Raw genomic sequence first — 24,819 nt, forward strand, 5'->3', positions numbered from 1 at the left:
ATCATTTGAGCTGCCTGCAGGTTGTACAATGCACACCAGGTTTACAGCCTTTGTGAGCTGTCGCCCAGGCTGGCACGGATTTTGGTGATGCAACGGTCTTGGAGTCCTTTCTGGTCCTGTAAGCAACCCCAGTAAAACTCATGGTTCACCGAGTTGGACAGTGGTGGTATCTGTCCATTGGTCTGTTATGGGCTCCCTATCTGGGGTGAGTAGACTATGAGTGTGTGTGTGTGTGTGTGTGTGTGTGTGTGTGTGTGTGTGTGTGTGTAGTGTCTCCCCAGGAAAAATTTTGTCACACAATTGATGATAACTCTTTACTATTGAAAATGTAAAACAAAAAATTTAGTTTTTACTATACATTTACTAATATAAATAAATGATTAGGTAAGAGCTGAGGTGAGTCTGTTTTACCAAAGAATCCCAGATTGTTCATGGGTCTACTCTCAGCACAAATAAATGCATTCTTCTCACTGCCCCTTAAGCATGAGATAGACACAGTGACTTGCTTCCAAACAGCAGAATGTGAGGAGGGGCAAGTCACTGGACAGTGGAAACACCTAGTCATCACTGCACCAGCCAAATGACCAACATCTGACAGTGAGTCCTGCCGATAGCACAGACCCTGACATGGCATGATGAGAGAAGAGTTCTGCCTTCTGTGGGCTTGCTCCCAAGAACCCCAGTCTCATTGTGAGTGAAGTATCAGGCAATCTTAACAGAAGGAGTTCCTATGGCTACTTCTCTGCAAAGCTCCAAAGTGTGAAAACCAAGGAGAGATAGGAATTGTCATAGAGGATGAGGACATGGAGCTTGGACAGTCTCCTGAAGTGTGAACAGCAAATAAGAACCAATGACATCTGAATAAAGCACACATTGTAGGTAATAATGTTAGGCTGGAGTTGTGGCATAAATATTATAAGATGTAAGATAGCAACTGTGTGTGGTAGCATATACTTGTAATTCCAGGACTTCAAAGGTAGAGGCAGAATCAGGAGTTCAAGGCCAGCCTAGGCTACATATGACTTCTGTCAACCCTCATCCCCGAAACCACAAAAATTCTAATAGTGGGGAAATGGGGGCTAGAGGACATGGATTCTCTAAGGCATATTTAAAGTTGTCTTACAAACCTGACTATCTAAAATCAAAAGTTTACCTTAGGACTGGGAATATAGCTCTATGGTAGAGCATCTGCCTGGCCTTCCTCAGCACTGGGGGTGGGGAGATAAAAGGTCAAGTGGGGCTTTGTTTGAAGGGTAAAACACTTGCTCTATGAATGTGAGAACTGGAGTATGGATACCCAGAACCCCTCTGTAATCCTAGTCTGAGGATGCAAAGAAGCAGCTGGATCACAAGCTCTGGGTTCAGCAAGAGACCCTGCCTCAATAGATAAAGTGGGGGAGTCTGCCTTGATAGATAAAGGGGGGAGTCTGCCTTGATAGATAAAGGGGGGAGTCTCTGCCTCGATAGATAAAGTGGGGAGTGGTAGAAGACACCAGCTGCCAGTCTAGTCTCCACATGCATGTGAACACATACATGTATTCATATTTGCACACGCATACTCATATGCACGTATACCACGTGGCATCTAAACGAAAATAATAGTCTAATTTATAGGAGGCTAAGGAAAAGAAAATGGGCATATGACACCTGGTTCTCTCAAGATGGCACAAATGGAATCTAATGCACTTAATGACTTTAGCAAACCTTAATTACCTCTGACTCGGGATTCAGGATTTTGAAATTATCAAGTACTGTATGCAGAGTAATTAATTATAAAAGATTAACTAGACAGTTATCTGATTTAAATCTGTAGTTCACAATTTGCTCCCTTTTCTCCTGGGAAATCGATCCTAAATTGCTTTGGCAAGAACAGCAAGGGAAACCGGAGTTACCAACTCCTGCCTTCAGGATGATAACTGTGTTCATGAGTGAGATGGAAATACTGAGTTCTCTCTGCTGTGGTGGCATTTAACCCACCCCTGGCAGGACTGATACCAGAGAGGTTCACCTGCAGGATCTGCCTCTCCAGAGTTCCAGCTCCCAATATGTTGGAGAAGCTCATGCTGGGAATGCTGGGAAAGCTCAGTGGAGATGGTCCACACAGTTCCACTCAGCTTTGTCAAGGGGGTTGCCTGCTTCCAACCCCACTGCACTTGAGTGGCAGTTCAGAGGGAGGCCAGAATGAGCACAGTGCAGGCCCTGATCTTCAAGACTGACCCAGTAGCCATGGAACTCTTTTCCCAGGCCTACGGTGCTGTGTGATGGCCCTTATGTGCTGCTTCCTGCTGTGTAATTTCCCATCACCATCATCTTCAGTAGTCCTGGGGTTCATATATGCAGAGTAGTAATAGCTCAGTCTTGGTCCTGTATTTGGCCATGTCTTCCCAAGAGGACAGAAGTCCTTTTCATCACACTCCAGTACGGCACACAAGAGAGAGAAAGGCTGATGGGAAGGGTCCACATATGGTGAGGGGTTTAGATTCCATTCCATGAACTCTAGGAACTTTTTGAAAGGTTCAGACATGCAAGGACTCTGTACGGGGGAACTCCAAAGGCTTGCCAGGACCTGGGACGATGTTTATGGACTCTGTCACCGACCTTTACAAGTTTTAATGTCATGGTAGAAAATTGGGACCAAAATAAAAAAAACTCCCATAGTCTTTGTCTCCTCTCCTGAGAGGGTTTAAAACATGAGATTCTGCCATATATGGGATCTAGGTTTGAGAATGACAATATGGGCCTCTGGGACAATGGGGAAAAAAATCTTCCCACTTAACCAATCAATGGGCATGTATTTAGTGCTAGCAATGTTCTGCATAGGCGCTGCTATAAGCCATGAATCTTAATGAGCTGCAAACCTCCAGGTACTCACAGCTCAGTTCTGCAAGGAGGCAGGAGACGCAACACCAGCCAGGAAAATCAAACTTTTTAAGTTTGTTAACTTGCTGCATGACCAGGCAGCAAGAACTTCATAGCAAATTCTCTATTGATTCAGATTTTTACATCATCTGTGACTCGATTAAAGAACAAATTTGTGAGAGCTTGGTGTTAAGAGTGCTTCTTGTTGCAGAGATCCACAGCCAAGCACCAGGCTGAGCTCCAGGAGTCTAGTTGAAGAGAGAGAAGAGGGATTCTATGGGGCGGGGGGAGTCAAGATCATGATGGGAAACCTACAGAGACAACCAAACCAAACTAGTGGGAACTTGTGAACTTTAGACCAACAGCTGAGGAGCCTCCATGGGACTGGACTAGGCCCTCTGCATAAGCGAGACAGTCATGTAGCTTGATCTGCTTAAATGGGTCCCCTGACAATAGGATCAGGATCCATCCCTGGTGCATGAGCTGGCTTTTTTGAGCCCATTATCTATGGTGGGACACCTTGCACAGCCTTGATGCAGGGGAGGGGCTTGGACCTGCCCCAACTGAATGTACCAGGCTCTGCTGACTCCTCAAGGGAGGCCTTAACTTGTTGGAGGAAGGAATGGGGGGTGGGTTGGAGGGGAAGGCTAGGGGGTGGGAGGAAGGAAGAGAGGGAGATCTGTAGTTAGTATGTAAAATAAATAAATAAATAAATAATAAATAAATAAATAAATAAATAAAAAGTTAAAAAAAAAAAAAGAGTGCTTCTTGTTCTTCCAGGGGATCAGAGTTTAGTTCCCAACACATCCATCAGGCAATTTACAAACACCAGTAACACCAGTTCCAGAGGATCTGATGCCCTCTTGTGGCCTCTGCAGGAACCTACACACACACACACACACACACACACACACACACACACAGAGAGAGAGAGAGAGAGAGAGAGAGAGAGAGAGAGAGAGAGAGAGAGAGAATTAAAACAAACAAATAAGAATTTCTTGTCAACATGAATGAATTGGCCAAAGTGAACAGTTGATCATGTAATTGCCTGAGAAGACAGAACTTTGACAAAGTCAAGCTAGCTGGCCTCCAGCTCATTTCTCTTCTTCCTTCTTTGGAATGTCTCATCTGTCCCCCTGCTCTATCTTCTGAGAGAGAATCTAAAACCTAATCTGAGTTTAAGGGCCAGAGGAGTCCCAAAGTGTATCTTAATGAGGGCAATATCACTTTTCTAGCTTTGATCTAAGCACCACTAACTTCTCCACAGATGGTTAGTATATGCTAAATAAAGTAAAATTATATATGAATACATTTGAACAAAAAATTAAAAATAGAATAAAATAAGACCTGTTGGACCAAAACATGGCAAGTAGAATTAAGCAGACTGGACAGTAGCATTCCACTACTCCAAATAAGCTTGCTAAGCAATCAACAAGCAGAATCAGAGAAGGAGTGTTATAATAGCAAAATACAGAGAGATGACATGCTCACATGCAGAAGAATCATCCATGCTATTGGAATGCAGTTAGCAGCTTAACCCCCATACATAGGGATCCACCATATTGTCCTTCATTTCAGCAAAGCTTTGTCATTGTCTGAGGTCACCAACCCACAGCATACCTGGAATCTGAATCCACTGGCTGGAAGAAGACTTCAAAGACAGAAGCACCTCTCTTTCACTTTATCTGTGCATATGTGTGTGTGCACTCATTCATGTTCGTGCAGGTACATGTAAGCATGTGGAGGCCAGAGGACAACCTAAATTGTTAGTCCTCAGGCATCATTTACCTTGTCATTGGTCTGGAGCCAGTTGAGTAGGCTAGGCTGGCCAGCCAAAGAGTTCCATGGACTCTCGAACCTCTGCCTCTCTGGCACTGGGATTCTAAGTGCACCCCCACACCTGGCTTTGTAAAATTCTGGTCCTTTTGCTTACAGGGCAAGCACTACACCACCGAGCCATCACTTCATCCCCAAACCCTCTTTAAGGGAGTAGATATAAGACGTGCCAGCTTTCTGGGACTGTGACAAAATTCCTAAAACGGCTTAAGTGGAGGAAAGGGTTATGCTTCCCATGGTCAGCCAGCTCTGCTGTCACAGTCTTGAGTGGGGCAGGGCATTATGGAAGGATGTTGTAGAGCCAGGAAGCCCCGGGTATGAGGAGCAGACTTCCAACACACTCTTCAGGCATGCCATGCCCCCGGGGACCTACTTCCTCCAGTCAGGCTGCAGGTCTGAAATTTCCATCACTCCCAGGGACCAAATTTCCAACAGATGCCATTTGAGAGACACTGAAGGAAGATGAGCAGGCAGCATCCTCTGCCTCTTCTGTGTGTGCAACTCTTCTGTGATCAGCAGCAACTGCTACCGTAGAGACGAAGACATTAAACTCATGATGTCCTCAGTGCCTTTGCCCAGAAAACAGTGTCACCTCCTTTGATTCCTTTCAACTCCACAGCTTCCCAGGATGCATTTCCTGCCAGTGCTCAATGAACCCTTGGTTCCTTTTTCCAAAAAGGAACATTTAATGGTCTTAAATTATTCAGCTTGCCCAATTGCTATCGACTTCTAAGGGAATTCTCTTTCCAGCTAATTCTCTTCCCAGCTACCCCTTTTTCCATAGCACAAAGATGCTCTTGTATCTTACTCCTCCAACACCCGCCTTAGCTGGCTCTTGCCTTTAAGATTAATTTTAAGCAGAGCTGCCCCAACCATACTTCAAATGACTCTGTGTGTTGCCATCATGTGACAAGCTACCCAGAGGAGGAAAGAGACAGAACCGATCCCTGGGCAATAATCTTTTCTTGATAGAGTGGCTGTGGTTCTGAGAAACTATTTGTTTCAGCCTAAGTCAAGAAGGGAGCAGTTGGCACAGAGCTATGCAAACCATTTTCAGATCTGTGTCTCATATCTAGGGTCTTTGCTAAGTCTTGACCAGATGAAATGCTTTTTAAATTGATGATCAACTTCACTTAGGTGGTTGATAATACTGGCTGAGCATTCTCCTTCTAAATGGTTTTAATGATCATGTATTTATGACTATTTGGCATCTAATTGCACAGCTCAGAACTTCAGGCAACAGCAAATATTGATAGTGGAATCCTGGGGCCTGATTTCCGAATTTCATAGAAATACTTTGGTTTGCCAGGCAGTGATGGCACACGTCTTTAATCCCAGCAACTCAGGAGTCAAAGACAGGCAGAACTCTGTGAGTTTGAGGCCAGCCTAGTCTACAGAGCGAGATCCAGGACAGCCAGGGCTACATAGAGAAACCCTGTCTGGAAAAGCCAAGAAAAAAAAAAAAAAGAAAGAAAAGACAGACAGACAGACCTCTGTTTAATATAACTGTAAAGTCCTTCACAGAAATGCACCTTCCTAACCTTAGAGCTTTCAGAATTTTTTCAATCCTGGTGAGACAAGAGCTCTAAATTTCACAAGTATCTCTCCAGGATCTAATAAAGTAAAATTTATCCTTTCAAAATTATTGACTCATGACTACATTTTAAAATAGTAATTCCTTTATTCCTGTAGGTCCTATAAGATCATAGTCAATTGTTATTACTGTTAAACATTTAATCATTTGCACATAGTTTTGTCTCTATGTTTAGAGGTGGGAGTGGTCTATAGTTCTGCCTTGGAGAACTTGTCTTAGGGGTTTAATTGCTGGATGCTGGCTGAGCTGCTGACCCCAGAGCTGTGGGAAACTGGAAAAGTCCAGTTCTGAGATTGCTTGATGGTAGACAACAGTGACAGGTGAGTGTGGCTGCCTGGCACCAGAGGCCGTAGATGAGATCTCTGACCAAGGAAGGAGCAAAGACTTATGGAAGCCCACTTGGCAAGTCTGGTGACAAGCGCTCCTTGGCTAGGCAATGGCTTCGTGCCATGGCTCCCGAGCCAGAGCGTTAATGACAGGTTAAAGAACAAAATGAAGGGCAGGAATAAAGGCAGGCAGGGGTAAGGGAGGCAAAGCACAGTGGAAACACAAAGGCCTCCCGGCTGTGGAGTCCAGCAGGCATGTCTAACAGAAGGATTGCATGCTGGGAGCACACTATATGATCAGTGGTGGTCACTCGGAGTTGTGGAGCAGAAACATATTGCTCACCACTCTGGAGGCTGGACGCCCAGTAAATTCCACACTTGGCCTTTGTTCTTCCTAGATGGCAGGTCCCTTCTGTCCACACAAGGCACCACCCACAGCTCTGGGGTCAGCAGCTCAGCCAGCATCTTGGCAGGGCACCACCCAGTTCATAAGGGCAGAGCCACTCGATTTAACTACTTCCCAAAGGCAGTGCTCACCTCCTCACACTACCACCAAAGGCACATTTGGTCCCAACATCTGAATTTTGAGGAGATACCACACCAGCCTGATCAGGAAACAGGAAGGCTGAAAGAGCAGGGGTTCTTGGAAGTTAAAATGCTGTCCTTTTCTTGTTGACTCTCTGATTTGTTTTTCAGAAATTCAGTGATGATGTTTTTAACCCTGAAACTGTTCTCGCTCTTCCTTTTTCTTTCTTTCCACTTTCCCTTTTTAATGATCTTAGGTTTAGTTCACTTGTTCATCACTTTCCTTAAAACAGATTTCCACGTATCCCATAAGTCTGAAGTGCAGTAAAGCCTTAATTTCAGCAGCATCAGCAGTATTCTGTGTGCTGTTCTCACATCAATGACTCATATTATTTTCAGGTCAAGGTTCAACAGAGACAATCGCCATCTTTTTTAACCTTCTTATGTTTGAGAAACTCTTCACAATAAAAACGGAACTCTATTATTAAATGAAAATATCAAATATTTTGCTAGCTTCCTCTGTGCTAGGATATAGATAGTCAGAGGCCAGGGGCAGCAAGGACCACGGCCACACGCTGTAGAGACGTAGTGCCTGGAAGCAGGAGTCAGAATGTTCTGTGAAACAGGGACAATCAGACACATCAAATGTTCTAGATGAGTGTGGTGGGTTGAATGAAAATGCCCCCCACAGGCCCGTAAGAAGTGGCACTAGTAGGAGGTGTTGTTCTCTTGTTGGAGAAAGTATGTCACTGGGAATGGCCTTTGAGGTTTCAGATGCTCAAGCCAGGCCTAGTAGCTCACTGTCTCTTCCTGCTGCCTGCCAATCTGGATGTAGAACTCTCAGCTACCTCTCCTGCACCGTGTCTTCCTGCCATGACAATAATGAACTAAACCCCTGAAACTGTAAGCCAGCACCAAAGAAATGTTTTCCTTATTATGAGTTGCAGTGGTCATGGTGTCCCCTCACAGAAATAGAAACCCTAACTAAGACAGTGAGACAGATACAAGGAGCAATGGACGGGTCCTCAGCTTGGTAGCAGACTGGAGGCCAGGAGCAGAAGCTTAGGCACTCCTTCCGATGCCATCTCTGCTCTCAGTGAACAGGGAAGGAAGGCTGTCCCATCACCAAGCAGGGAAGAGGCTGGAGGCCGGAGGAAGAATGCCCATGGCAGGTACTACGAGGGGGCTGTCAGCTACTGAGCTCAGTGCCTTTTGAGATTCTCCACATTCACAAACACTCCCAACATTTTAATATTTTCATAGCAATAAAATCCTTATCACACATGTGTGGATTTGCTTTGGAGAATCCTAAAATAAGATGTTAAAGAACTACACAGTACTCTGGTGCCAGCACCAGGTCATAGAGCCGCCTGGTGGCTGAGAGATCCACAGAAGCCCAAGATTGTCTAGCCTGAGCAAACGTGCTGAGCAGGTGGTGAGGGCTGAGCCTTGGAGACCCAACAGGGACTGTACCTTGCAAGCCTGAGATTTCTTCTGTGTAGTTTCATCTTTTGTGAGGATAATTTAGCTTAATTTGATTTCAAAGTGCTTGAGTGTCACTGATGTGGACATATAGATACAGATTCTCAGATGGAGATAGCTTCCCATATATCCCCATAACTTTCCTTTGCTTTTTCTGAATAAGGCCTGTCTCCCGCCTTCCAGTGAACACACGTCTTTAGGGCACCCCACCAGGAATCTCTATTGCCCTCTTTTGTTTAAATGCTTACCTTTATTTTTAATATTTAAAAACTTTATATTTCTGTAAGTATGGGTGTTTTGCCTGCACGTACGTCCATGTGTATGAAGTTCCCTGAGAGGCCAGAAGAGGGCAGCAGATCCCTCAGGACTGGAGTGACAGACTGCTGTGAGCTGCCATGCGTGTACTGGGAATTGAACTTGGATCCTCTGCAAGAGAAGCCAGTGCTCTTAAGCACCAATCCACCTCTCCAACCCTCTAAATGCACTCTTATTCCAATGTGTAAGGTAGAAGAAGTTTATAAATACTTGAGATGACTAAAAGCAGACTTTTCCTGTTCAAACAGAAGCCTTAAGAGGCTCCCCTGCTAACCTGCATGGCCCTGACTACCCATCCAGCCTTCAGTGTGAGGTCTGTTATTGCTTCACTATTAAAGGTGCAGAAGGGGAAGTGGGATGGTAGACATCTGTAATACCAAATCAGGGGGGTGAGACAGGAGGACAATGGGTTTGAGGCCAGCCTGAGCTACTTGCAGGGCAAGACCTTGTCTCAAAAGCAACAGAAGAAGAGGAAAGAGGGTCTTCACTTGTTCCCCATGATGCAAAGTCTCCAGGGCAAGCAATTATTTATAAATTGACTCTACCAGCATCCGGCCAAAATTATAATTGTAAATTCAGTTAAATTATAAAACATCAAATTATGGAAGTGGAGTAAATTAGAAGTCAAACCTATAAATTGAAGTCTATAGAAGCAATAGACGGAAGCTAATTGCCCGATAAGGACCCAGGTTCTAGCTCCAGTGCCGATGTACAAAGCTGGGCATGGTGGAGCATGCTTGTAACCTCAGCTCGGGGAGGTGGGGACAGAAGGATCCCTGGGGCTCGGCTCGCTGGCTCCAGTTCAGCTTAATCAGTGAGTCTGTGTCTTAGAGAGAGGCCCTGTTTCTAAGGCAATAGAAGTGGGATGTAGAAAAATGGAGTTTCAGGGCACAGTCAACCATTGCCAAATGTAAGAACTACAGCCGTGTAATAACTGATGCCTAGTGAAGGCAAGCATCTTGTACACTCAGGAATAACTGCCAGGAGTTCCATACCCTTGAGTCCAACTTCCTACAGCCAACCCCGCTGATTCCCACACTTTGCCTGCATCTCTATTAGAAGTGGAGCCCGGCGTCAGCCTCCTGCACACATTACACTCTTACAGCTTTATTCCTCATCTTGGGTGATCATGTGGCCACCGCTGAGAGCTATCTGTCTTTTCCCCCAACCTCATATCAACTTGGTCCCCAAGTCCTTGGTCCCTTCGATCCCCACCACCACCGCAATAACCCTCCCTCCTCCTTTCCCTACACATAGTGTGTTACTTTGGTGCTGTATCACCTCATTTCCCCTCTGACGCCTGCTGGCCAGTCAGAACCCTTCTCCTCCCTCCCCTAGAGCTGAAAATGAGCAGAACCTGGGAGCCTGGAGTTGATTTGGCAGCGGGAATAAGGAAGGAGCAATGCCAATTGAACAGTGGGTTACAAAGACCACCTCTGAGGGCACCTGAGCCTTGATCCTGTCTGGGACCCTCTCAGGCAAAAGCAGGGTGCCTTGCTATTGTTTAACTGTGAACACCCACCTCAGGTCCATCTGGTAAAGGTTTGGCACTTAGGGAGATGCTATTTGGAAGTAGTGGGACTTTTAACAGGTGGGTCCTAATGAAAGGCATTAGGTGATTGGAGGATGATCTTGAAGGGAGCTACAGGCCCCTATTCCTTCCTCATCTCTCTCTCTCTTTCATTTCTTGGTCATAACATGATGTGCCACATGTCCTTGCCGTGATGTATTCCCAACATCACTACCACAGGTCTAAAAGGTCCTGGACTGGAGCCCGGTTTCTAAATTATTTACATCCAGTACATACTGGAGTGACAGAAAGTTGATCATAGCAGTCTCTCTTCATTCTTTACAGAAGGTGAGCCAGGGGAACATTTACTCACTGCCCCAATCTCTCCTGAGGAGGTTAAATGTCCTATACTTCCAAGCTGGGTTAGGACTCCAAAGAACACTGTGGTGGTTTCAAAGAAAATGCCCCCCAAAGGGAGTGGCACTATTAGGAGGTATGGCCTTGTTGGAGTAGGTGTGGTCTTGTTTGAGGAAATGTGTCACTACGGAGGCAGTCTTTGAGGTCTCATAGGCGCTTATGCCATGTCAAGTGGGACAGACTACTTCCTGTTGCCTGCAAGATGTACAACTCTCAGCTCCTTCTCCAGCACCATGGCTGCCTGCACGCCACCACATCCTGCCATAATGATAATGGACTAAACCCCTGAACTGTAAGCCACCCAATTAAATGTTTTAAGAGTCACCGTGGTCGTGCAATCTCTTCACAGAAATAGAAACCCTAACGAAGTCAAACATCTGAGGTGGAGAACACGAAGTCCGAACCGTGCCTTTGAATAAAGTTTCAGTGTGGGTGTGCCCAAGCTACAGAAGTGCCCACTGCTGGAAAAGTGAGAGTGGTGTAGGAAGGGGTACAAGACAGAAGAGGCCATTGGTACCCGCCGATCCAATTCACTTCTCTCCAAAATGTCTTTCTAAAGTGTAAAGCTCCTTGTGTAACACATACACACACTATTTAAAAGTCCTCCAGCTTAATGAGACTTACAACCCAGCACCCACACCCTGCAGAGGAAAGACCACAGACTATGGCCACCCCCTTGTGCCTGAGCTCATCACCCACTCCGTCAATGTGATGGTCCCAGCTGTCAGAGCACATCATGTGCACAGGAATGGCAATGGTCCATCTCATTCCTTTGTGACTGTCTACCTCTCCCTCTTTAATGTTCCTCCCAGTCAATAGAATTCCTGCCTATCTAGTCCATCTGCAGCTGGACCCCGACAATCTCCCTGACTCCTATTACATGTCCTCCTCTGGCCTGTAGGGGTGCTCCCTGCGTCTCTATGAAAGTCATCACAGGTAAGCATGACAGACAGATCCCATGTGCCACTTCATTGTATTATATGCTATCTCACGAGACTCTAGGACAGACATGTAGATACAATGTTCTATTTATTTTTGTATGTTTAGTGCTTTTCACACTATCTGACCCATAGGTCATTCACTAAGTATTCTTTAAGAATGACACATGAGTTGGTCACATGTTCAGGTGCTTTGTTGCGTGTTTAACGCACATGCCACTTAACAGTGTGGAGGACATAGAAGTCTGTTCAACTAACACGCACAGAAACCAGTGTGCAGCAAAGGCACAAAGAGGTGGCTGGAACTACCCAGGGCTTCGGTTCCTCTCCATTTGCCCTGCTTTATCTTTCCCTTTTATATTTTCCCATTAAAATATAGTTCTGGAAGGACAACTGCTATAAATTTTATTAGCTCAAATCAAAACCCCAGGAACTCAAAATGGAATGCTAAATGAGAGGCTTTGATGTAAGAGGCCCTGGGAAAGGGTAAGTGGAGAAAATGACAGAGCGAAAAACTGGGTCAAAACCTTCAATGGGAAAAATGGAGAAAACGGCCAAACACAAGCTCTTCGCAAAGAGGAAACCTCTTCTCTAGCAGCTGCATAGGAAGGAGGGACATGAAACATTTATTAACGCTGCACATTTTCAGAATCATTTGGCAAAGCACCACTTGGCCTGGCTCCTAGAGTTGAGGCCCTGCTGGCTGCTTCAGAGCGCACAGGCTTGCTAAGGGCCAGCTCCTGTGTCAGACAGTACAGGGGCCTGTAGCAGTGTTAGGGCGCCTCCATTGTCCAATTTCCTTGGTGTTTATGGTCAACATTCACATTTAAAGTTCCAATTCATTTGCAACTATATAAGGCACTAAGATACATGGATTAAGTACTTGCCTGCAATTACGAGGGAGAGAAGAGAGCATTACAAGAGCAGTTCCAGTGAACTGAAAAATTCCAGGCTAGTTAAGAATTAAGAGAATAATGTTTGCTATGCATACGTATTTTAACATGGTTCTCTTTAATTCCTTTTCTTTTAGCTTCATTTTAAATTAAGAACAAATGACCCTGAAATGTCTGTGGTCGTTTACATACATCTCCCTAGCCATTTATCATCCATCCAACCCACCTACCTACCTACTTCATCCATCCATCCATCCATCCATCCATCCATCCATCCATCCATCCATCTATCCGTCCAGCCATCCACTCCCCCACCTTGTCCATCCATCCATCCTTGAGATCCACTATGAGTATGGAGCTACTGCTAAGGACCAGGCACTGTGCTTAATCCTTGAAGGAAAAAAAATGCTTCCCGACATAAAAAAAAAAAAAAGCTTATATTATAGCTTAGGACAAAACCAACTTCCCATGAGGTATCTTTTCTTTTCCATATCCAGTCTACAGAACATACTCATTCAAGTTTTCTGTTTTGATGATCTTTAGTACAGTCATAATGGGAAAGTTACACAGGTAAGTTAAGGCATGTTTTCTTCCCCATGTGTATAGTCTTCATATTCCTCCTATCTGCTCATCTCCATGGATTACAAAGCCATGGGGATTTTATTTCTGTTTCTGCTACTTATTGCTGGAACTGCTTTTACCAGACAATGATGACATGGATAATTCCTGCTTGTGATGGTTAATTCTGATTGTCAACTAGGGTCTAGACTCACTAAGGACACACGCCTCTTCCTCTTCTCCTTTCTCTTCTTTTTTTTTTTTTTGTAGTGGGGGGGGAGGAGTATAGATTATGTCAATTGAGGTGAGGGATGATATATCCCAAATGTCCTGAATATGACCAGCCACCTCCTGCTTCAGTCACAATAACCTCCCTGCCACGATGGACTGTGACTCAAACTTCCTTCCTTACCTAAGTTGCTTTTATCAGGTTTTTTTCCCAAAGCAACGCTACAAGAGCCTACCAGCCAGTCTTAAAATGAAATGACCACTAGGTGGCATTTGAGATTGTTAGTAACTTTCTGTGTATCTGAGTTTGTATTTGGTTTTCCAGTGTTCTCCCTTACCACTAGCTCCCTGTCTGCCTATTGGGGCTGCACACTCAGATACTCAGATCACCCATCTTATTCTAAGATGTGCTGGGAAATTGTACACACTTCCAGAGCTTAATTCCCCACCAGAAACTGGTGGATTCCAGATCTCCTCTCTAAGGTCTCTTCCCCTGAAACTAGTTCCATATTCCAAGTGTTATAACACAGCCCCTCCTCAGTGCCCCACAGATGTGGCCAACACAACACACCTGAAACCAGAACCATTTCCCCCAGCCTGTACTGATCCACTTTGGTGGCCTTGGCCCCATTAACTGATTTTTCCTGTGCTCAAGCCTGGGTGCAAACATTTAAGCCTGATCACTGTCTCCCTCACCAAAAACTGCCTCCAACTGCCTTAATGAAACTGAGGGCACATCCTGGCTCCAGCAGTTTTAGTCCTCGATTTCAGCACCAATTGTTAGAGGCTGTATAGCTCAGCGTGCTCCTTCCTGCTATGTGGCAGAAGGCACCAAAACATGTAGATCTCAATGGTATCAGTTGCATTCAAGGCCACTTCGGTCTGTGGCAAATCACTTGAAACCTCGGGCTTTGCATTCAGCTTTGTTCAAGAGTCCGATGGATGGCCTTTTGACCTCAGAGGGCTGGAAACTTCACTCTTAGAGCACACTAACACAACCATGTAAACACACACACACACACACACACACACACACACACACGCACGCACGCACGCACGTACGCACACAATCCTCTGGAGACCCAGCAGCTTTGCACGTTTGCAGAACCCTGCACTGCTGACCTCTCTTGTCCCCGTGCTTCAGACAGCTGCTTTCTCCGGTAAACATTTCTACTCTGGCCTCGGTGGGGAATGAGCCTTCACACACCCACAGCTCTATATTGGGCCACCTACTGAGTAAATTGTTTTGCAAAATTTGTAGCTTTGATGATTGGTCCACTGGACAGCCGGCAGACCAGGCTTTGTGTGCTAACATTTCCATCTTCTTCCATGCGACACTATCAACTACCACTCCCCTGGAGTCACATTTTCATTATGATCACATTTCAGATTACCCCAAAACAATTCCTCCTGTATTCATGTACAGGGAGGCATTTGGAAGCCTTTCTTAGGCAGTGTGTGTTTGTGTGTGCGCGCGTGTTCTGTATACACAGGAGTGTGAGGGTACAAGCAGAAGCCTGAAGTTGACATCAACTGTCCTCTTCGATTGTTCTCCACCTAATATTGTCCAAGACATGATTCTTCACTGAACCTGGAGCTTATTTTTATTTTGACTGGTGGGCCAGTGAGCCCCCAGAACTGCTCGCCTCAACCCCATAGTGCTGAGGTTGCAGGTGCCTGCCCCCACACCAGACCGTTCGGTAGGTGTTTATGAACCCAGGTCCTCATGCTTGCATAGGAAGCACCTTGCTCCCCATCTCCCAAGCCTTGGGTTAGGACTTTTTTTTTTTTTTTAATGCCAGAATAGTAAAAACTACAGGCTTTTCATAGATGGGGCTGGGGGAGGGAGAGACAAGGCAGTAACTAACTTGTATCCAGGGCTAATTAGTCACCATGGGACTCAGAACAAAAGATGCTCACCTGCGAACCTCTTGATATTCTGATCTGAAGACCTATGCCAACATTCAGACCAAGTGATTTGGGTTCCCTTCTCAGTCACCCAATACATACAGTATTAGTAAGGTAGTTTTATTATTTTAAAATGTCAAATGCCTAGCATCCAATAGGACTATGTGAACCAAAATTATCAGACAGCTGGCTTCAACCCATTGAAGTTGCTATGGAAACCAAAAGTGATGGCGGGTAGGTAACTCTACATTCCTGCTGACAGGACTTAGTTCTTGTCCCGGGATACCATTGACTGCATCATTTTCTGCTGTAAAAAATCAATAGCCGCCGGGCGGTGGTGGCGCACGCCTTTAATCCCAGCACTCGGGAGGCAGAGCCAGGCGGATCTCTGTGAGTTCGAGGCCAGCCTGGGCTACCAAGTGAGTCCCAGGAAAGGCGCAAAGCTGCACAGAGAAACCCTGTCTCGAAAAACCAAAAAAAAAAAAAAAAAAAAAAATCAATAGCCAGCCAGGCGGTGGTGGCACATGCCTTTAATCCCAGTACTCCGGAGGCAGAGCCAGGTGGATCTCTGTGAGTTCGAGGCCAGCCTGGTCTACAGAGTGAGATGCAGGACAGGCTCCAAAACTACACAGAGACACCTTGTCTCGAAAAAAAATAGTAATAATAATAAAATAAAATAAAATAATAAATAATAATGTGGAGAAAACAACCAGAAAAAAACACTGATATTGACCTCTGTCCTTCACACGCACTTGTACATGCACTTGTACACATACACATGCAGGCGTACATACACACTCACATATGCATTCATATGTACAGATACACACATGCATGCACACACACACACACACACACACACACACACACACACACAGAGGCTGCTTTCCTTCTTTCCCTTATTAGAAAAAAGAAATGACAGTTTCCTCCTAGGAAGGAGTTTCACGGAGGCAGAGATAGAAATGTTGTGGCTGGCTGGAAGTGATGACTGCGGAAGCAGCCAACACTCGCATGTACTTGAACATAATTCCCTCAAAGAACAGAGTCTTAAGTAATTCTTCAGAGGAAGCCTCCAGATCTACTCAAGGACAAATTGGAATCAGGAGAGCACGGTAACTAACCCCAAAAGAAATGTAAGAAATGTGAAGCGACATGTCGTCTAACCAGCAGGCCTCTGCCAGAGGTGATGCCGTACTTCCGTCATCCTGGCAGGTGGGAGGTGGAGGCAGAAGGCTTGTGAGTTTGAGGCCAGCCTGGGCTACACAGAGAAACCTTGACTCAAAAACAAACAAACAAAAGCCCAACAACACCCCCTTCTCCTTTCCTGTGAACCCCATTGCCTTCAGCTGATGTGGGAAGAGATCTGAGCCCCCTTTCTTACAAACCTGAGGTAGGCCAGGTGGTGGTGGCGCACGCCTTTAATCCCAGCACTCGGGAGGCAGAGCCGGGTGGATCTCTGTGAGTTTGAGGCCAGTCTGGGCTACAGAGTGAGATCCAGGACAGGCTCCAAAACTACACAGAAAAACCCTGTCTAGAAAAAAACCAAAAAAAAAAAAAAAAAACCAAAAAACCTGAGGTAAGGTAGTACATCTTTGACAACACTGCTCCACACCAACTCCACACCCATGAAATGTGCGCTCAAAGTGGATGAACTTTAGCATATGTAGATCATCTCAACAAAGCTGTTGGCACACTGGTGATCGCTAACTAGCGGCTCCCCTCAAGCCAAGGGCCCCATCTCTATATAGCAGCCGCTTTCCCACTTCTGTGGCAAACACCTGGCAAAAAGCAAATTAATGGAGAAAGAGTGCGTTTGGGCTCACAGTCTGAGAGGAGACGGTTCACCACGGTGGATGAGGCATGGGGCAGTTGGCTCCGAGACAGCAGGAGCTTTGTGGTGGCTGCTTGCTGACATCTCAATGGAACAGAAGACAGAAAGGCAGCAGAAAGCTAGCCAGCAGTTAGCATTCCCCTTCCCCCTTCTTATTTCGGCTGACACTAGTGAGTAACAACCACCCATCCTCAAGGTGCGTGTTCCGCCCTCAGTTAATACAAGGAATGCCAGCAGACGCCCAAAGACGTGCCTCACCGAACACCCCAGAGGCTACTTAATCTAGTCAGGGTGGCAATCATATTGTATCCCCCCTCCACCTTGCTGCCCCTACAAAGAGAGCTTCCCAAGGACAAGGACTTCTCATTCCTTGTCCTCTCTCGTACCCATCTCCTAGCCCTTGCACATGGCAGTCATGTCAAACATTTGTGAAGCGCATTCATTTAAGAACCTTCCAATCTTTGTAACGGGCTTTCCACCGCGGCACCAGTGGACTCGGCTTGCCTGTCAGTGAGCATTGCAGCACACAGGATTCACAGCGGACAGTTCCCTCCCAGCAGCCAACAGCACCTTCAGCGCTGTGGGGGCCGGCCAGCAGGGAAGGCGCTTCCAGCCCAGTTCCAGCGTGATTTCCTGTGTCCTGCAACCAAGGCAGGTGGATCTTCAGCAAGAGGGCTTTACTGTTGCCTCTGAGAGCCACTGCCTGTATTGTTTGGGTGCCTGATCAACTCCCCAGGAGGCAGCCCACCCTCAGCACTGGAGTTTTCATTGGATGACCTATGGCTTCTGGGAGCAGCTTTATCCACCAACAAAGGTACAGTCCCATACTCATTTTTTTGTTTTCTACTTTATGGTTTTATTAGCTTATCAAGAATCAGATTTGTCGATTTTTCAGACATCTCTAGTTTTGATTCACCTCACCTCCACTTCCCACCCTAGCTTTCCCTTCTCCAGTATTCCCCTTTCACCTCACATCTGCCCAACCTCCCTCCCCACACTAAAGACTCTTTCCCCCTTCTCATGGGCCCCTTTCTGCTTTCCTGAGCTCTAGCCACACACTCACTCCTGCAAAAATATGCACATATAAAAGAAGCTGGGATCCATACAGGAGAGGACATGCGGGGTTGTCTTCCAGAGTCTAAGCGGCCTTACTTACATCTTCCGTTTCCACTCATTTTCATCCGGTGACACGCTGACTCCATGTCTTCCCTATTGTATAGAGCAGCAATAAAAAGACTATGCAAGCATCTCTGTAGCAGGATGTGTAAGAAGAAAAGCATTCTGCCAACTGAACCACATCCCCAGAAACTCGTCCTGATTGAAGACACTGAAAACACATGGAAACCAACTTCAACATGTCATTTTAGACTGAGTCCCCGCCTCCTTTTCCCCCTTGAGACATGGTCTCATGTAGCTCAGGCTAGCCTCAGATGCACTCTGCTCTTCCTGCTTCCATCTCCAGACTGCATCTGACCAGTATCTGGTTCTTGAAGGAGCTGGGGAGGAAGGCACTGCCGCTGTCTTTGCGACTTTCCTCCATGGTTGAAAATGCTTCAAAATGGGGGAAGGGACGGGCAAAGAAAGCCCCAAGACCCTGAGGGAAGAGTGACAGGGCAAAGTCAGGCCACAGAGCCTTGATAATTACAACTGTGTCACCATATGGGGCATTTTACTCTGTTTTTTTTTTGGGGGGGGGGGAGGCTGAGTTATTTTATTTTTTGAAACAGGATTTCCTTATATAGCCCAGGCTGACCTTGAATTCAAAATCCACCTGCCTCTGCCTCAAGAGGGCTGGGATTGCAGGCTTCTGCCACCATGCCTGGCTGTGCAGGGCTTTGGTATATGGACAAAAAACTGATGCTACAGAAGATTCCAGAATTATATGGAAGTGATATATCATGAGTAAGAAGATAAAGTCATTCATTTAAAAACAGTCATTGTGGAAAAAGTTTGGACCCCTTCATCTTTCTATATACAAACACAAATCCTGTATAGATCAATCAAACACTTAAAACAATTAGACACCTGAAGCAACGACACTCCTTTAGCAAGCCGCACAGCTAGAATGTAGCTCGGTTTCTAAATGTCATTCCCTGGTTGACAGGGCTGAAGCCTCGTGGAGAAGCGGCCGACTACCCACCCCAACAGCCAGTCACTGCACTGGCTGTGAAACGGTTACAGCTGGAATGTGGACGTCCCCGGCTCGTGGCGCTGTTTTGGGAGGTTGCAGAACAATGGATACAGGGTGTAGTTGGCAGACCCTGGGCAACAGGAGCAGGGCTGAAGGACTAGAGCCTGCCCAGCTCCTGGCCGCTGGAGATGTCTGCCTCTGTCTCCTCGCTCATGAATTAGCTTCGTCACATTCCTACCATAGCCGCGAGGCATGGATGCTGCCATGCCTTCTCCGCCACAACTCACTGCCCTTTGTCAGACCCTAGAACAAACTAAGTCCCTCCCCTCTCAAGTTGCTTCTTCGGGTACTTTATCAGAGTGGCATGAAAAAACCATTTTAGTAACCATTTTTCAACTTTGTCCTTCTGTTCGACTTTTATTTATGAGTGTGCGTGTCTATGTGTGTATGCCGTGTTTGTGGGTACCTGGGGAAGCTAGAAGAGGGAGTCAGAAGCCCTGGAGCTGTTGTGAGCCGTCCAACATGGGCTGCTGGAACTGAACCCGTGTCTCCAGCCCTAACACTGCTAAATTCTAATACACATTCCTACTCGAGGCTTACCACTCCCGACTCCCAGCCTGTGTCCATGGATGGGACCAGAAACCGAGCTGGGGACTCCAGAGTCGACCTGTCTCCTCAAAGTTGCTTTCAGCTACGAATCCCACTGTTACTGTGCACAGGGACATTTCACTTTCCTAGAAAGAGCTGGACCAACACTGTGCATTAAAATACCAGGTTTCCTGTTTTCTCTTAAGATATCAAGTACGTGATGTACAGTCTTTAACTACTCTAGACTATTAGGCTGTCTTTCTTCTCGACAGAGTTCCTAAAGGTTAAGGGTTGTATATACACCTGAGTTGTGCTAACACTCGGACTTGTAGATGGAAAAGTAAAGACGATAATTAAGACTTGGTCAATAAAAAAGAGAAGTGGGGGTCTAACTTTTTTGCAATTATGACACTGTCATCTACAAATGTGGTGGGCTAAGGTCATACCTACCCTGGAAACATGAGGCCCACAAGCAGCAGGACATACCTAAATGGTTACATGGAGAACTGCCAGCTGGAAATTTTTCAGAATTCTTAAGGTGACCTGAAAAAAAATTTCATAAAAGGAGAGGCTCACCCCAAATCCTTGCTCTTCAGATTAACAGTAACAGAAGGGGGGAAGGAGAGGGAAAGGGAGATCATCTTTTTTCTCATAGTTCCCCACCTTACTTCTCATCCAGAAAACTGGTCCCAAACACTCCTAGCAAAGCTGCCCATTTCTTGGCCCATGATTTCTTCTTTACACTGGCACCCAAGCCTGTCCCTGGGTCAGCTCGTCTTGAGTGGATCTACTTGGTGGACCCAGCCTTCCACATGCAAGCAGGCAATGGCCCAGAACACGCACCGCTGACGAAGTAACTTCCACAACTGGCACCTCTCTCTACTGAGCCTGGCCACCACTAGCCTGGGTTAATTATTCAGAGAGCAGTTTTGTATATACAAGGAATTTATCAACAACCTTCGGAATGTGAAATGCTAAAAACTTCACTGTTGTGGTAAGGGAATGTGTAAGACCCTTTGCCTGAGTGAGGACAAAGCAGCACAACCTGATGCCACTTGCCTCTGTTTCCCCTTTTGAGACTTGCTTGTATGGACATGACTTCAGGGCTGACCACTTGCTCGGGCATAACCATTTCCTGGACTATCCCTGGGGCAGACTGCTTCTCCCTCTCTCCGCAACCAAAAGTTTCCTGTAGTTGTATGTCTACGGTGAGGTCCATGCTGCCATGTCAGCCGGTGCTGTCACTGTCCAGGTCTTGTTTAGGCGGCCACATTGTTATGGTACGACAGGTGTAGCTCCTGTCATTTCTAAGGAATCAGTCTCAAAGCAGACTTCCTGGTCCCCTGGCTCTTACACTCTTTCTGTCCACCCTACTTCCGCTATGCTCCCTGAACCTTACATCTGGGGCTGGGTTGTAGCTGTGCCAGTGGGTACCAGGCACCCCATGGTCAGTTGTTCTGTGCATTTTGGCCAGTGTGGACTTCTGTTATGGTCTCCATCTGCTACAAAGAGAAGTTTCTTTAATGAGGGACGAGAGAAAACCTGATCTGTGGGTGTAAGGAGAAGTATTTAGCAGGCACTCAGGAACCAGGCCAGGCTAGTAAAGTGACAGGGGTAGGCTCTCCTCTAAGGTCCTCGCTTGTTTTTTTCCCCAAAGAAAAACATTCAAGCCGGGCGGTGGTGGCTCACACCTTTAATCCCAGCACTGGGGGGGGTGGGGGGGGGTGGGAGGCAGGCGGATCTCTGTGAGTTCAAGGCCAGCCTGGGCTACAGAGTGAGTTCCAGGACAGGCTCCAAAGCTACACAGAGAAACCCTGTCTCGAAAAACAAAACCAAACAAACAAACAAACAAACAAAAACATTCAAAGGAAAACATGAACATTTAATTGCCTTTAAATAATACATGGAATAATTTACATGCTATACATCCTCAAACACAATGAACATAAATCCAATTTTTTAAGACATTTACACAGACTTTCACCAACATATGCCCCGTACATCACCCAGGATGTTATCTGTGTGTGGGCACGTAAACACATATGTGCATGTGAAGTTGAAGATTAGCATAATGAACCAAAATGATGACTTTAAGAAGTCTGCCACAGAAGAGTTTAAAACCACAACCTGTTGGAACCAAGGCACAAAAGCTTCCTGTTGTGGCTACAGAGATTAAGTTTCCTTTTCCAATGTCTAAACACCATTAATTATATGTTATATTCTTATAGTACATTTGTTACTTTTTAAAATGCAGTGTTTTTATTACATAAGGTCTTTCAGAAGTGAATTGGAAAAATAAACAGGACTAGATAAAAATCACATACAATAGAGCTTCCTTCTTTTTCAAAAAAAGATACATATGTTCAAAAGTAATACAAGAAATATTACAGGTATAGGTGTAATCAGGAGATATGTAAGATAACATATGCAGATTTCTTAGTGCCCTTGAACTGTACCTCATGCCATCCATGATATTAAACTTCGCTTCAAAGCCAGCTGGTAATACTGTCAACTGAAAGTGATTTTTTGAAAAGATAGGTATGTCCTAGTGCACAGAATAAAGAATGACTTTAACAAAGCAAAGCAAACCCTTTTCCAGAGTTAAAGCTGCTTTTCTTGGACATTAACTGGCTCCCCTCAGTGCTCCCTTTCTGTCCCTTCTAGAGTTAAGAGAAAAGAAATATATTCCACATAAAAATGCCTGCTTTAAAATTCACACAACCAAACAAAATCTCCACTATCAGTACACCCCTTTTCGCTTTCCCTGAAAGTTTGTAGGCAGGAACACTAACGTGAAATGTTCTAGGAGATCAGGCAGCTAAGAATGTACTTAGTATTCAGAACACTTTAGAGCTTTGCTGCTTTAAATGTGAGGTTAGCAAAGGATTCAAGCCAACCACGAAGTAAGAATTAACAGAATGCAGTAATCCGAAAGTAAATGCCAAACGTGGTCATGTGTCTAAGAAATCAGACCTCTAAACTGTAAACAATGAACTGTCAGCTGCAGCTTGAAACAAATGACAAGCAGAACAAAGCCTTCAGAGGCGTTAGCTCTGAGTGTGGGTGGGGCTGGCCAATTACGAACGACCAGAGTCTACAACCCTCTATGCGGGAGCACGGCAGCGTGAGACCCTCCCATGATGAGAGTGCAGTTCTTTTCAGGAAGTAAGGCTGACAAAAGGAGAAATCAGACACCTTGTCCTTGGCTATAAAACGTAACGAATAAACTGAGAATTTACTTTAAGGCTGTCTCAGAAGTACTTTTCATGGCACTTCAATGTTAAAACGTCACTAAATGGCAAAATACACGAACAGTCACGCATCTCTAGACCTGAAAGCACATGCCATGTCAATCATTAAGGGTTCAGGTTGTCAGGTCTGTTTTCTCTGAGTTAAATTACACTTCAGGAAAGCTATCTGAGCTTGGCTGTAATTAACATCTGAATCAGCAGACCGTCAGCTCACTCGTATACTGTGTAAATCATTTCTAGTAAGTGCACACAACACTACTCACTTCCTACAGAAACGAATATTGATCTTGCTACAAATGGCACTTAGCTGACTTATTCCTCTCAAGAGCAGTTATGATCCTATTCTCAACTATTCACCTGCTGTTAAGCCCCAAAGCCATTCGACAAACCCCGTGCCCATGTGTCCAGACCATCCTCACCACTACACATTTCGTCCATTACAGTCAGTCCAGGAAAATACTGAAGAAGTCTAACAGGTCATCCTCGCCACACCGTACTCCAAGCTGACCACAGCAGGCTCCGACTTAGAAAACTCCTCGGGGTAGTCACAGTACCGATTATCTGCTGGGCTGCTGCCCTCTATAGCTCGAAGTGTGTCGTTCACCGGAAGCAGACTCTGCTCTTTCAGACACAGGGAGGTTTTGAGGGCAGGTGGCTCAGGGTGAACGGCATGCAGCAAGTCCTTCGTTAAGATGCCATTTTTGCATTGCGTAATTTTCTAAAACAGAACATTGAAAAAACATTAGTTAACTATAGATAATAGGTGATCAATCTATGTTAAGTGAAGAAAGTATGCTTTTACAAATGTTTCCCTTGTACATGATACACAATCATAAACTCAGTAACTAAAAATCCCAATAGGTTAAATTTATCAAGGAAAATGCTTCATTAAGCTTTTACATTTGTCAATCAATTCAACCAGCTTTGACTGGAAAGATTACTAGGTCTTCATGTGCCAGAAGCGCATATATTATATAAGATGTTTAACAAGCGTTTTGTAAGGACAGGAAGGTGGAGGACATGCTCAATGAAGTCATTCTAACACAACAAGAATCACACCTTAGTCAGCTGAAGGCCCTGCTGACTACAGCGAGCTTCTCTCAGGGTGTCCCTCACTAAGGGACAATAAAAAACATCTGCCTCAGAAGCAGACAGACAATCTCCCGGAACAAAAACAACTGTCTATCATATATTCTCCCCCTCCCTCCCTCCCTCCCTCTCTCTCCCTCTCTCTCTCTCTCCCTCTCTCTCTTACACACCTATATAAAATACACACACACACACACACACACACACTCGTTCATCTTTTTTGTTATATATGACGGCAGAGAAATGATTATAGGGAAATCTTACCGTGGGGAGAGATTTAACACACACACATAACGGAGCATAAAGAGAACAGCAGAAGGGGGAAAAGAGGAGACTAGACCAGACAAAGCTATTTTCAATAAGCCAGCAGATAATCAGCATATAAGGAACCCTGACAACTCAAAAAGGAAAAGGTAAGCAGGCCGAGAAGAAAGCGAGCACCATTTGGAAGTTGATTCTCAACAAAGGGAAACGAAATGCGCAATAGACTTTCTTCATCTGTAATCGAGGAGACCCAAAACGGAAGACACTTCCACTCAG

General features: G+C 45.5%; 1 protein-coding gene across 2 annotated transcripts in view; it reads right to left on the bottom strand.

Moving 5' to 3' along the window:
- Positions 1-21,800: 21,800 nt before the first annotated feature.
- Positions 21,801-24,819, bottom strand: part of Mtmr6 (myotubularin related protein 6) — a 42,669-nt gene continuing 39,650 nt past the window's right edge. For both annotated transcript variants that reach the window (XM_052733054.1, XM_052733053.1), the window contains one exon: positions 21,801-23,908. In XM_052733054.1, the coding sequence (XP_052589014.1) occupies positions 23,660-23,908 (249 nt within the window). In that variant the 3' untranslated portion in view covers positions 21,801-23,659. The remainder of the gene's footprint in view (positions 23,909-24,819) is intronic.

Source organism: Peromyscus californicus, unplaced genomic scaffold, assembly GCF_007827085.1.
Source record: "Peromyscus californicus insignis strain IS unplaced genomic scaffold, ASM782708v3 Scaffold_12__1_contigs__length_115047231, whole genome shotgun sequence".
Lineage (NCBI taxonomy): Eukaryota > Metazoa > Chordata > Mammalia > Rodentia > Cricetidae > Peromyscus > Peromyscus californicus.